Source organism: Lepidochelys olivacea (genome assembly GCF_965140295.1).
Source record: "Lepidochelys olivacea isolate rLepOli2 genome assembly, chromosome: 7".
Taxonomy (NCBI): Eukaryota; Metazoa; Chordata; order Testudines; family Cheloniidae; genus Lepidochelys; species Lepidochelys olivacea.
In genome coordinates, this window is record NC_140417.1 from 11,338,606 (window position 1) to 11,351,586 (window position 12,981).

Below are 12,981 nucleotides of genomic sequence, written 5' to 3' on the forward strand. Positions count from 1 at the left end.
CTATAGTTTTAACAGTTATGGAAACAATAGGTTAATTTTAAACAGAAACAAGACCCAGCACTTTCAACTTGCATGGTACAATTATAAAAGTCTGACAAATTTATTGGCTTTTAATTGAAAAATATTGAATTCAGAGCACATTACAATAAAACATTTAACTGAAGTCTTTGTCATTCTTTACATTACGGCAATGTCTGTCCCTTAACATTATGTATATTAAAGAGAGCTATAAAAAGCCTTTTAAGAATAAATAAAAATTAAAAACATATGATAACAGAATCCACGTGTACACACACAAGAACTCTAAAAATGACATATGCCTTTGCCTTTTAGCAAAGTTATGAATACGGAAGATAGAGATAAATATATCTCCCCTGGGAAGGCAGCTCATTGTCCTCCTTTATGAGGGAAGAAGACCTCTAATTTACTTAGGCCAGAGGCATTAGTGAGTTATTAAAGATTCTCTCAAGAGTGATTTCCTTTCCATCTTTCACTCTTCAAAGATAAAACTTTCCATTTATGAATTTAAAAAAAAACCACCCTTTTTCATCCTGAATTTGCAATTGATTAAAATTAATAAAAACCACTATTGCTAACCACTCAGCACTTGGTTCATATTATATGAACATAGCAAACTTTTTTCATTTTAAGTTTATTGATACATATTTTAATTATTTATATATTGTTAGTCATTAACGTTACAGTCATAAATTGTGCATATTTCATGCACAGCAAAATGACAGTCCATTCAAACAAACTATATCTCGGGCAATATTGTTTACAGATTGATGAAAACACGCTGCTTCTACATGGTTTGCATAACAGATTAGCACTGTACATGAAGACAAGCCCTTACAGCTCCTCCATCGGCATAGTTAACCGACGAAGCTTTGATGGCAGGATGCAGGATGGATTTTTCACACCCCTGAGCAATGTAGTTATACCAATGTAAGTCTGTAGTATAGACCTGGCCACTGTTATTAACAGCTTGGTGCCAGATGACTGAATTTCCTGGGTGTAACGTCTACTGCTGACTGCGGCTGAGGCAAGAATTGCTACGTTGTACGATAAATGCACACCCATAAGAAAACCTCTTCATTACAATAAGCTATGATTGTGAAAAAGTCAAGAGTTAAGACTGCCACTGCATTTACAACTTCATCAGTTGCGCCTAACTACAGTGTTACACAGTAACACACATGGCATTGAAATGTTAAAAACTACAAAACTAAATGTCCAAACCCTGCAAACTCTTACTACTGAATAGTGTTTGCTATCATGAGTAGTGCACCACTGGAAGTGTTTGCAAGATTAGGCCCTATTTTTTTTTTAATTGCCAACCCTACAAACAGAGTCTTGGCTCAGACAGTTAAGCTGGGTTCTTTCTATCCTTTTTATCTTCACCAGAAATAAAGGTTCCACAGGCCAGATAAGCCCCTCAGTCACACCTGGCCAACCCTACTGCTTTATACAAGTGTAACAGAAACTCAGGGAACAATTCTACTGAAAGATGCACAAAATGGAATAGAATTCAGTTCACTCAGTCTTGGCTGTACTAGCTATGTAAGGTACACAGGAGTTAAAAAAAAGCATGGTTGAAAACATGAACCAAGGATAAATCACTGTAAGCATCCACTGCTCACGTCTGCAGACACTCTGAAACAATAGCTCTGAAAGATGTAAACTCAATGAGGGGCATGTGGATTCTGCAATTCTGCAACTATGGAATTTGGGATATTTTTCAAGATGCCATGAAATTCACTATTTCGGTCATGAAATTTGCTGTTTTGCTGCAGCCAAGAGCCTAACATTTTGTCTTCTGTCTGCAACCAGGCTGCAGTTGCTGCTTGCTTCCCATCCTTCCTCACAACGAGAAGTTAAATGGATTACAGTGCATACTCCCTGCACTGTTGTTTGATGCCTGGTGGAAGAAGACTGGGGAGCCAGAATTACAGTCCAATTACAGCCCAAAGAGGAAGCCAAAAGTGCAGACTGGTGTAAGCTATGAAGCCTGGAAAACAGTGCAACAGTCAAGACCGATTGAGCTGCAGAGATGAGCAGCTGAAGCAGGCTACAAGTGTCTGACTTCCCTGATACAAATTATTATTATTATATAACATTTATATTGCCATAGTGCCTAAAAGGCACAGCCAGATTAGACCTCCCCATTGTGCTAGGCACTGTACAAACACCTAATAAATGACAGTCCCTGCCCACACATGGCAAAGATAGCTGGGCTATCAAGAAAACACTGCTCGAGCAGAATTTAACCATCGGTGCAGTTTGGTCCCATTGTGCCGTGTAGTACACGGGACTCTGATTATAAAAATACATTATGAATTATTCACACTTCAAAATGTGAAGAACGTACTAATTTAACAACATCAAAAATATTACAAAAGCAAATTAAATTCACAGGGCATTGTCAGAGCTAGTAGGCCCAGATGTGTTTTGACAGTCTCTTCATTCTGCTTTTCTCATTTTTGTGTTTAGGCAGATTATTAAAATTTACAAGATTCCCCCACACAAGAGTGGAATGGACACACAGCATCAGTTTTATGCCCTTACAATTGTGGAGAAACTCCTTACTATGGGTTTTTTATTATAATATCACCCAGAAGAACAGTTTCAGTTTAAAATGTGCTACAATCCTTGTTTGCTGGTATAAACCAGTTTTTAGGAATCACAGAAGCAGGATGAAGTAAAATATGAATATTTTAAATAGATATAACTTGGCCTGTCAATTCTGACAGTACCCTTTTATAGTGCATCGCCTTACATAATACACTAGCTTCTATCATGTCTTTCTTTAAAGAGTATACATTTGATTTAATATTTAAATGTTTTTGTTATATATAAAAACTTTATAAAGACATATGTGTGTTGTCATAAAGTAAAGTTATTAATCCGCCCCTTAGTAATTTGCAAACCCAGTGATCCATAATGATTTTGTACTTGAGTATCACAACAACATTTGACATTCATATCTTGTGTTTTCTGTCAGCTGGTGCTCAGGATGAGAGAATTTTCTAGCAAAACAAATGCGTTTCATCCATATGTTTTTATCTTGATTGTCCATCAGTCATTCATTAAAAAGGGACTTCTAGTCATTAAAGCAAATTTGCATGATACTGCAATTTGTGTGTACTCTTTATTATATTTGTTCTTACTTCCATTTTCCCATGCCATGATTACCTTCTTTGACAGAAATAAAGTTTAATGCCTTAAAACCATTTTAAATCAAAAAATTTAATCAGAGAAACATGAAGATAGAACTACACAACTATTTTAAAGTAATACATGGTCAGTATCCCTTCAAACAGGTAATATGCTTGTGTGTGAGAGAGCTCAGTGTGAAAAAGATAACAATTAGAATAATCCTTTCTAAAACTAATTGCCCAGTAAAATAAAGCCACTTGCCAGTTTTTGTAGTTAATTTTTAAGATACTTTTCAAACATTCTGATTGACAGCAGCTGTCTTACCATCCAATGCTGCTCTCAGCCAGTGAAATAGGAAGATTATCTCTGGCTTTTGTTCAAACAGCTGGAGTTTTATACTATTATTTTCTAGTGCTACAAATTTGGTTGCATTTAATATGCCTACTTGACAAATATTTTACTATATTACAGTATCAAGCTGGTAAAGAAACTACTATTTTTTCATAACAGCAGGAAAAATCCTAGTTTAGTCAGACCATAGCTTTACTATAATATCCTTACTGACATACCACAAACCACATCCAACCAGATAAGTAAACTTTATTAATTTAAGGAAAAAAGTTTATGTGGTAAGAATGATATATTTAATGCTTCTTCAGAGTGTCAGTCCACTCCATGTGAGCAAGAGAAAGCACCTGATTTTGTTCCGGCTTACTTATCAGATGCAGACACCTTGCCAAAGTATTTGTTTTACTTTTTCTATACTGCTCGTCTTTATATACATCAGTGTTCCACCTAATGGATATTACAGTTTGCTCCACGGTGGTGACAATGATATCAAAACTTTACCAGATATCTGTGTAGTCCAAAAATATCTCACTTACAATAAGCTTAGCCTGGAAACGTCTACTGCACTTCCTAAAAGATCCACTTTAAATAATTCTGTAGTCAGTTTTGGAAGTTACAACATGTAATTAATTAAAATAACTACATACAGCAAAAGGAAATTTAAAACATTCAATACATCTATAGTTATGAATGAGCAGAACATAACATACAGTAATAATGGTATTTTAACCACCAACACGAAAGTTCTTGAAATTCACCTTACCTCGAGCCAGCACAAAGTTGCACTCAGTTTCCTGATATTCCATGACGACTCTACCTGATTTTTTTTTTGGGTGCGGGGGGAAATAGAATAAAGCAAATATTATTTAATTCAACATTCAAAATTGCAGGCAAACTATTTTCAAATAATATTCTGCCAGTAGTCATTTAAATGTTTAAAATTGCAAAGGTTAAGAATACTTATGACATGTGTATTTAAATAACTGGGAATATCTAGTTTATGCATAAAGCCTTTCACACACAACAGCAATCACCGAAAAACTGCATTTTAGAGGAATTCTCTCTCTTAATAAATACACTTTCCTCCGAGCAACAGCACCTTGAATGTCTGCCGAGTGAATCAACACAGCTCAAACTGAAATGCCTCTTTTTCCTAAAAACTGTTCAATGTTTTTGGCTTCCAAATCGGGACCTAAATCCAGCAGTGCATGTACAGTGTGGTTCTTTTTAAACTGTGGCAGATTCATGGGATTTGTAAGGTAGTATGCTCTAGCGGAATGAGAAGGGCTAGGAGCCAGGAATTCCTGAATTATAATCCTGGCTCTGATTTTACTTTGATTTGTGACCTTGGACAAATCATTTAACTTCTGCATGTCTCCGTTTCCCCATTAAAAAATTAGCATAACAATATTTATTACCTTACCTAACAGGGCTATTGTAAGGATAAAGTTGTGTGTTTGTACAGCACACTGAAAATAGAAGTGCTATATTAGTAATAAGTATTATTATTATACCATTGAACTGTACAGACCTGCAAAGTTCTGCACACAAATCTAATGTCTATTCTTAAGGATTCACTCCAATCAGGAGAGCAGGACTGTTTAAAAAGGGGAAGTAACAGCTCTCAGAGAATATCAACACTGGTTTGCAGGGCACCTTCCTGGCCAAAGTACAGCTCTATGCTGCCCCCTCTCCCAATCTGTGGCAGGGAGCGGGGGGGGGGGGGGGGAGGGGGAGGGGGAGGGGAGAGTGTGCTAAGGCTGTTTTGGGGAAGGGAAGAGAACATAGCTGAAGAACACGGTGCTCTGGCTGTTCTGTTTCCTATGGCCCATCAGAGGCTATGGGAAACAGAATGTAAGTAAGGGGAGACTTATGGTTACTCTTTCACAGGGGAAGGGCAAGCCCCACAACCTGTGGTGAGCTAGGGGAAAGGGAGTACTCAGAATTGGGGCCAAAGTTTTCTGTGGCTACTTTGAAGGTTTCAAAAGTTTTGCTTTAGTTTACTGACTGTTTCCCATAACTAATACCTGTGCTCTAAGAGACATTTTAAAACAAAAAACAGTTGTTTTAAAGCTTCAGAGCTATGGAATTCCCTGAACAGAAGCAATTCAAAATAGCAGCTTCTGTGGAACTCCAGAACCCTGTCCTTCATCCTACACGCCCACCAATGACATTTTACATAACCAAACACACACTGTTGTGACAAACAAACAATTTGAACTATTATAAAACTACCCAGAAAAAAAAATAAAAAAACCGGTATTAAACAGCTGTCCTTTCATGTAGTCCCTATCTAGATAATCAAGTCATAGCATAGCAATGATCCAAGAAATAACCTGAAGTGATTCATTTGTTTTTATATCTCCTGCACCACACCCTCTTTCCCTTTCGCTACCACAGCTAAGTGATGCTTCAGACCTGTCGCACCAGCATAAAAATCATTTGGAATGATACCAGTTCTAAGCCGCTGTCCATTAGGCTACTCTAGAAATTTAACATTCAGTCCTCACTTTTTAAATTCTGGAACAAAGTGCACTTTAAAAGCTATGCCTTGTGGGAGACAATGCAATGTCTTGTAGACTGGCTGCTGAGCCACTTCTGAAGTTTCATGAAGGAAAAAAAAACTTACATTTTTGTCTCCTTCAGTAATACAAATTTCATAGCAGTATGCCAGAAGGATATCAATTAAACTGAAATACACTTGATGACGGGTTCTTTTATCTAGCAGGTAAGATTTATTTGTGAATTTTCTCAGCTGCTCTCTCTCTTCTTCTGACCAGGAGACTAAAAAAAGTAAAACAGGTTACAAATTAAAAACCAAAATGTTCCTTTTACAAAGAGATATACTTCTTCCACAATCCCATGAAAGCAAATTGGTTAACAATCACATATTTAAAGCAAAAACAACAAGGAGTCCTCATAGCACCTTAGAGACTAACAAATTTATTTGGGCATAAGCTTTTGTGGGCTAGAACCCACTTCATTGGATGCATGGAGTGAAAATACAGGAGCAGGTATAAATACATGAAAGGATGGGGGGTTGCTTTACCAAGTGTGAGGTCAGACTAACGAGTTTAAACAGCAGGATACCAAGGGCGGAAAAATAACTTTTGAAGTGGTAAGGGAGTTGCCCATTACAACATTACATATCTCTGAGACAAAAAGCCTAAGTCATTCTTACTTTGATTATTATCAATCTTTTACTGAACACGTATTAACTCGACTTAGGGTTTAACTACACAGGGAAGTTTAATGTGCAGTAAGCCAGGGTGTGAATTTAAAGTACAATAGTAGCTACTCCGCACTAACTCCCTCTGTGGACACTCTTACTGTGCACTAAGAGTGCCCTCAGGTGGTTTAGCTTAATACTCTTCCGAAGTGCATTAAGCTAGTGAGCACAAAGGCTCTGTCAGTGGACACTGAAGTGCCCACACAGGGAGTTAGTGTGGAGTAACTAGTGCACACCTGTTACTGTGAGCTTTCTCCCCATGTAGACAAGTGCATAGGCTTTTAGGATTGCCAGTGCCCCGATAATGCAAGTTACTCTGCTTAGGCAGACCCATGTACCCATGTTAGAACCATTCTGAAAATGCCAGGGCTCAGTGAGGTTGCAGGGGTATCCTGTACAGAGTTTTATGCAAAATCAGGGCCAAAGACAGTGACTGAACATTTCTGAAGTTCTTACCAAGGAACCTAGATATTAGCATTCCCAGAGCAGTGGCAGGATAAAGAAATGATAAGAGAAAGAATGAAAACAAGAGTAATTCTGTCTCTCTGAACTCCGTCAAGTTTGATTTTTAGACTTGGATAAGGTTTAGAAGCTGTGCTGGTTGTATTGGCTGACAATCGCCTCCCAGTGCTGAATGAAGATCAAGAGTGAAATCCTGTCCCCACTGAAGTCCATTTCGCCATTCATTCAGCCTGTCACCCCCCAGTGTTCATGCTAATTTTTTTCTGTTGGTTGCTTTTGATACTGATGCTCTGAATGTCTCAAACCTTCACAGGAACAGACTGGGATTGGCTCTAGAACAGCTATTCTCCTTTCTTTTTTACATTACCCAGAAAAGAGGACTGGGCAATTGCCCTTCTGAGCCAAGGATTTTCTGACACAGGGTTCTATTTTCTCTCTTCCTGTTCCCTATGGGGGCCGTGAGGAGGGTTTAATGGGAAGGCATGGTATACCTGCCTTCCGCATGCTGTCAACACCTTGCTCTCTCTTCAAATCACTGGAGACATCTGATACAACTGAAAAATTAACCCAGATCCAGAGCCCACGGAGACTGGAATTAGATAAGGGCTAGGTGGTAGAGACTGAGTTATTGGAGTTAATTAATAGTAAGCATGCAGGAAAACTGAAGTTATTACGTACTACAAGAAGTACCCCAAAACTGACCACAGTTGTATTAGCGCCTTTAAACGAGGGAGCAAGCCTGCCATCTGCGACTCAGGTTCACAATTTGAGTGCCTTTTTGGTTCCCCAGCTGCTTTCAGATGTCACGTAGTAGCAACTACCAAGCTCTCTTTCCATCACTTGTACTTGTCAAGGAGGTCACGGCCTTTTCTTTCGTATACAGACATCACCAGGGCCAACTGTCTCTTTACAGTTTAAGGCTGGATTACACCAATGTGCTTCACATGAGGCTGTACTGTAAATCCATTTAGAATTTGTAGCTGGTAGAGAATGAGTCTGCCTACTTTCTAAGCATACTAAGAGGCTGCCTGCTTACTATATTATCAGTAGGGAATACATTACACTCATGCGTCCTGATTTGCATGGTCTGCCATTTTAGCTGTTGATTTTGAGTTCTAAAGAACTAAATTGTTTCAGTCTCAGCTATTTGAGGAGTCACATTATTCCTTATGTATTAATGTTGCAGTTGCCACTTTCTGAGATGCTCAAGCTTACAGCCATTAAGTTTAAACAAAAAATGTTCTGGTGGCAAGGTGCTGTCTGGAATGTTGGAACCGACTTCCGCCTTTGCTCTGACACCACTCAGATTTGATTATCTTCAGTAATATGCTATTTTCCCATACTTTTCCACAATGCAGGAAGAGAAGCCAATCTGTGTTGCAAGGACCAGGAGAAGCCTATTTCAATGGGTTGGGAGGTCCTTTTATGACCATTTTAACTGAGTTTTGACTGTATATAGAATTATTGTTCTGCAACTAGTGCACTGTTACAGGCACTTTTATAAATATGAATAAATACAACATATCCTCTGTTCAGGTTTATTCCAAGAACAGATATGAATAACCGCATTTACTGCCCTACTGGCATTCTTAAAGTGTCAAGTAAAAATCATGTGTTTTGATTAGCTGTCGGGAGCAGAACACTAAGAACACATCTGGGTCCTGCAGATAGATGAATCCCTAGATAATGTAGTACTTGATATATTATGTTAGCCATTCAACACATCAGTAAAAGATTTTTGCTGTTAGATTTTCCAGGGAAAAATTTCTATCTGAATCCAAAATTGACTGTAGTGGCACAATCTCTAGTGTACACGTAGAAAATTAGTCCCACATATAAAATAATACAAGTCAAAATTTTCTGCTCATTTCTGCTCTCTCACAAGACTTGTTTTTTAAAGGAACCCAAAGGTAATGTTTCTGATCACTGCTTAAATGCAATGCAAAAGGACCCTGGAATTATCCTTAAACTACAGAAGAGATAGGATGACTGACCAGAAATGATCCTTGTGCAAACCTCAGGCTACGTCAACAAGAAATCTCTTTTAAGTCAAATTAAGAAGCCAAGGAACCTGATCTAAAAATTTTCATTAAGACTATCAAGAAACTTTATGTCAGTGTTTGAGTGGTGGTGTTGCTCGTGGTGTGGCAGTGTGTTGTTTAGCACACTGTCTTTTCTTCAGTTACCTTACGTAGAAAATATTAAGTACATTTCCTTAGAATTATTAGAGTATTTCTCATAGTTATATCACGTAAACAAATTTCTCTTTTATGCATAAACCCCTTCTCTTTAACACAACCATGTCACATTCTTCCAACAATTCCAGTAAATCCAGGAAATGTGTGTTTACACTGGAATATTGCTCACAGTTTTTATACAATCCACATCCTAATGGTTACAATCTTCTCCATAAGAAGTGCAGTCTTCTTTATCCCAGGATCTTGGCACAAGAGTTTATCCAAACATACCATAAAATGTTACAAACATAATGGACACCAAAGGCTCCAGCACATACATACACACACACTCTCTTAAAGCATCAGACTGCAAATGGAAAAAAAATTGTACATGCTTCTTTTTGAAAATCTTCAATGTCTCATCTACTTCATAAGCATTACATGCTTTGATTTTAGCTCTTTGCAAACTTCTTTGTGAACTAAACATTTCTGAGGAATGAAGCCAACTTAGTTCCAAATTCCCAGAAATTCAAGCTTTTGTTATGTCTTGAAAAAGTTGATCTCTTTCTGTTGCCATGGTTTAGTGAGAAATGATAATTTAGCAAGAATGATGGTAATTCAACCCTTATTCTCCATCAGTACAGAATGATTTAGCATCTATTCCTTATATTTAGATTCCAAAACTTACAAAGAGATCTTTTGTAAGTTTTGGAATCTCTTATTGACTTTTTCAGTGAATTATCTGGTTCATTTACACTAACTTATCTATAAGCCGCCATGTGCAACGTTTTAATACATTTGAAATAAATTGATTTCTGAAAGAACATACCATGAAAACATTTGCATTTTGCTATGCTAGGGTGGGCTCTACTGTGATATCCGAAGCTGTCGCATCAGGGTGTCCGCACTTACAGTAATATCAAATTGGAAAACAAGTCACTTTTAAATTTCAACTAGCTTCCAATAGAGAAACCTCAGTAAGAGGCTATTCTGAGATCTATTGCAGAATCATGTATAAATGGAAATTCCACCCTATCGAGGCCAACATAAAAGAGCACAAACTATGTCAAAATGGAAGACAGAAAAGCTGAAAGTGTAACAGGGAATCTAAGGATATGTCTACATGGCCTGCAGCAGCAAGTCTCAGAGCCTTGGTCAACAGACTCGAGCTACTACACTTACAACAGCTATGAAGACGTGGGAGTACAAGCTCCAGCCCAAGCTGCAAACCCACCCCCTCCTTAGGATTCAGAGCCTGAGCTGTAACATCTAGCTATTGTTAGCGTGGTAACCCAAGTCCGAGTCTATGATCCTGGACTCGGACACTTGTTGCTGCAGTCTGCTACAAACTGTGTAGATATATCCTAAAGGCAAACAACAAATCTTACCTTTTCAAGTCTTTGGTTAAGTATATCTGTGACAATCAGGGTCCAGACACACGGGGGAGACCATAGGGTCTCAACCCCAAAGAATAAGCAACTGAATCAACTGATTATATACAATAGTATTGTACTACAAAAGTGTATCGAATAAGGTCTTTTATGAAAGCTGGTGACACATTGGTCATGAATATTATTGCGTGATTAATGTATGGGTTGTGCATAAAGAGTTATGTATATGTGTTGGAAATATGTTCTTAAAATGTGTTTTGGAGACAGGGCATAAGTCAAGCCTGCCCTAGACAACGCAATGTGGATTTACCTGTCTGACTGGCTTGATTACAGGCAGAGGACAATGAAAGTACATTTACATAAAAGGTAAACAAAGTATTCAAGCAGATAAGTGTCAGTGGAAACAGCTCTGTGGGCATACTGGGGGACAGAGTACACACTCTCCAGGAAGTCTTCCTGGCTCTGTAGGCAGAGACAACGGACTCTGGGAAATATAAGGGGAGAAAAAAAGACATTCTAGTTATCTGTCACTTACGGAACAAAAGGGACGGCACCCTCTGATTCTGTGAACATTGGATCCTCTGGCCTGGAGGGTTAGAGATGCTAGTAATTTAATGCAAGAAAGAAAATCACTTTGGCAAAAATTGTAACTTCATAAAATTAAGTTTTAGTCTCTAAAAAGTGAGAGAGATTGGACACTTACAGAGAGATATCTCTGGGGAACTCAGGAACTGGTTCACCGAGTACTACCTGCAAGTCAAGGTTAAGACTGGCAAAGTCTCGAGATGTTTGCTGATGAAGCGGACAGACTGGTGTGGGAGGAAGCTGATACAGTCTAATCTTCAGCAAAGCTCATTCTTGCTAAGGCGGAAGGGTAAGAGATGGCTTATGGTTCTGGACTCTCCTGAGGAGCATATCAGTGACACAGTCAATTGTAGGATTTACATGCTGCTTGCTGGTTGACTGAAGTTCACACTTCAAGCACTGGTAAATTAAATTTTTAAGTGATTCAGAGTGAAAAGGCTGGGAACAATAAGATAAGGTTACAGTTTGTTGTTTTCTGTTTATTTTGGATAAATGAAATAGAACAAAGGAAAGCATTAGGTAAACAGAACAGCAGCAAGGGCAGTATGAACAAAGAAACGTATGCCAAATACACAAGAAATAAATTAGAAGAGTTCTGTGCAGACCTCTGCATCTTCTCTGCAGGTAAAAGGTTGGACGGCTCCATGGAGTGCTTCTGACAGGCTCCATGGAGTGCACCCGGCTCTCCAAAGCATATCTGCAGTTCCACAGCCTACAGTGATGGGAGGAAACAGACCCTCCAGCTTATAATGGAGCCCAGGATGGATATAGCTGGAGAGAGAAAAATTGCAACTGGAAACCTTTCAGATCAAACTACAGCAAGAAGAGAAAGGGAAGCAATGCCAACATGAACTCAGTATATGGGAACTAAAAACATAAAATCCTCAAGCAGTAATCGATCTTCCCCAAAAAACACCCATTTGGGACGCACTGAGCCCTGTACACAAACAGATACATTGTATTAAAGAATATTTCACTACTTTGAAGAGACTGTGTGAATTACATAAAATTCCAGAAGACACGGAAGTCTCCCTGCTAGCAGCAAAGCTCTTCGGTAAAGCATTAAGTGTATTTAATTAAATGGAAACTAAACAAGCTTCGATATAGAGTGAATTGTAAAGGGCTGTATTGCAAATATTTCAATTTGCCCAAAAATGTATACAGTAAGGTTTAGAATGATGAGTCACAGAGAATATGAATATAAGATATGTGATTCCATGAGAAAATGGGCAAAGGGACTGAGAATTATGACCATTTATTTGACCTTTTGAACAAGACGATTTCCTGAGTATATGCCCTAAGGAGATCAGAGAAGCCATTTGGGATAAATTCCTGGGTTCTGAACAGGAAGCAGCAGATCTGGTTGATTCCTATGCACAATCAGAGCATCACAATATCAGAGTCTGAAAATCTACAGAAGATTGCTACCTGGCAATAAGAGAGCTATTAAGGAGAATGATGTGTCAGAGAAGCTAAATAATCCCTCAGAAGCATCTGGCACTGCCCACTGTCATACAGAGGTAACTGGATTAGATGGACCACAGGTTGGCTCTGGTCTACCCCGGTAATTCCTATACTCCTATAGTTGCACAGCTGTACACACACCATGGTGAGCCATCAAATGTAACAC

At 38.4% G+C, this 12,981-nt stretch overlaps 1 protein-coding gene across 1 annotated transcript in view; it reads right to left on the reverse strand.

Moving 5' to 3' along the window:
* The window catches only part of SHQ1 (SHQ1, H/ACA ribonucleoprotein assembly factor), a 109,678-nt gene that overhangs the window by 60,284 nt on the left and 36,413 nt on the right, over positions 1-12,981 (reverse strand). The window contains exons 8-9 of the mRNA XM_084634420.1: positions 6,137-6,291; positions 4,271-4,324 (exon numbers count right to left, since the gene is read on the reverse strand). Coding sequence (XP_084490546.1) covers positions 4,271-4,324; positions 6,137-6,291 — 209 coding nt within the window. The remainder of the gene's footprint in view (positions 1-4,270; positions 4,325-6,136; positions 6,292-12,981) is intronic.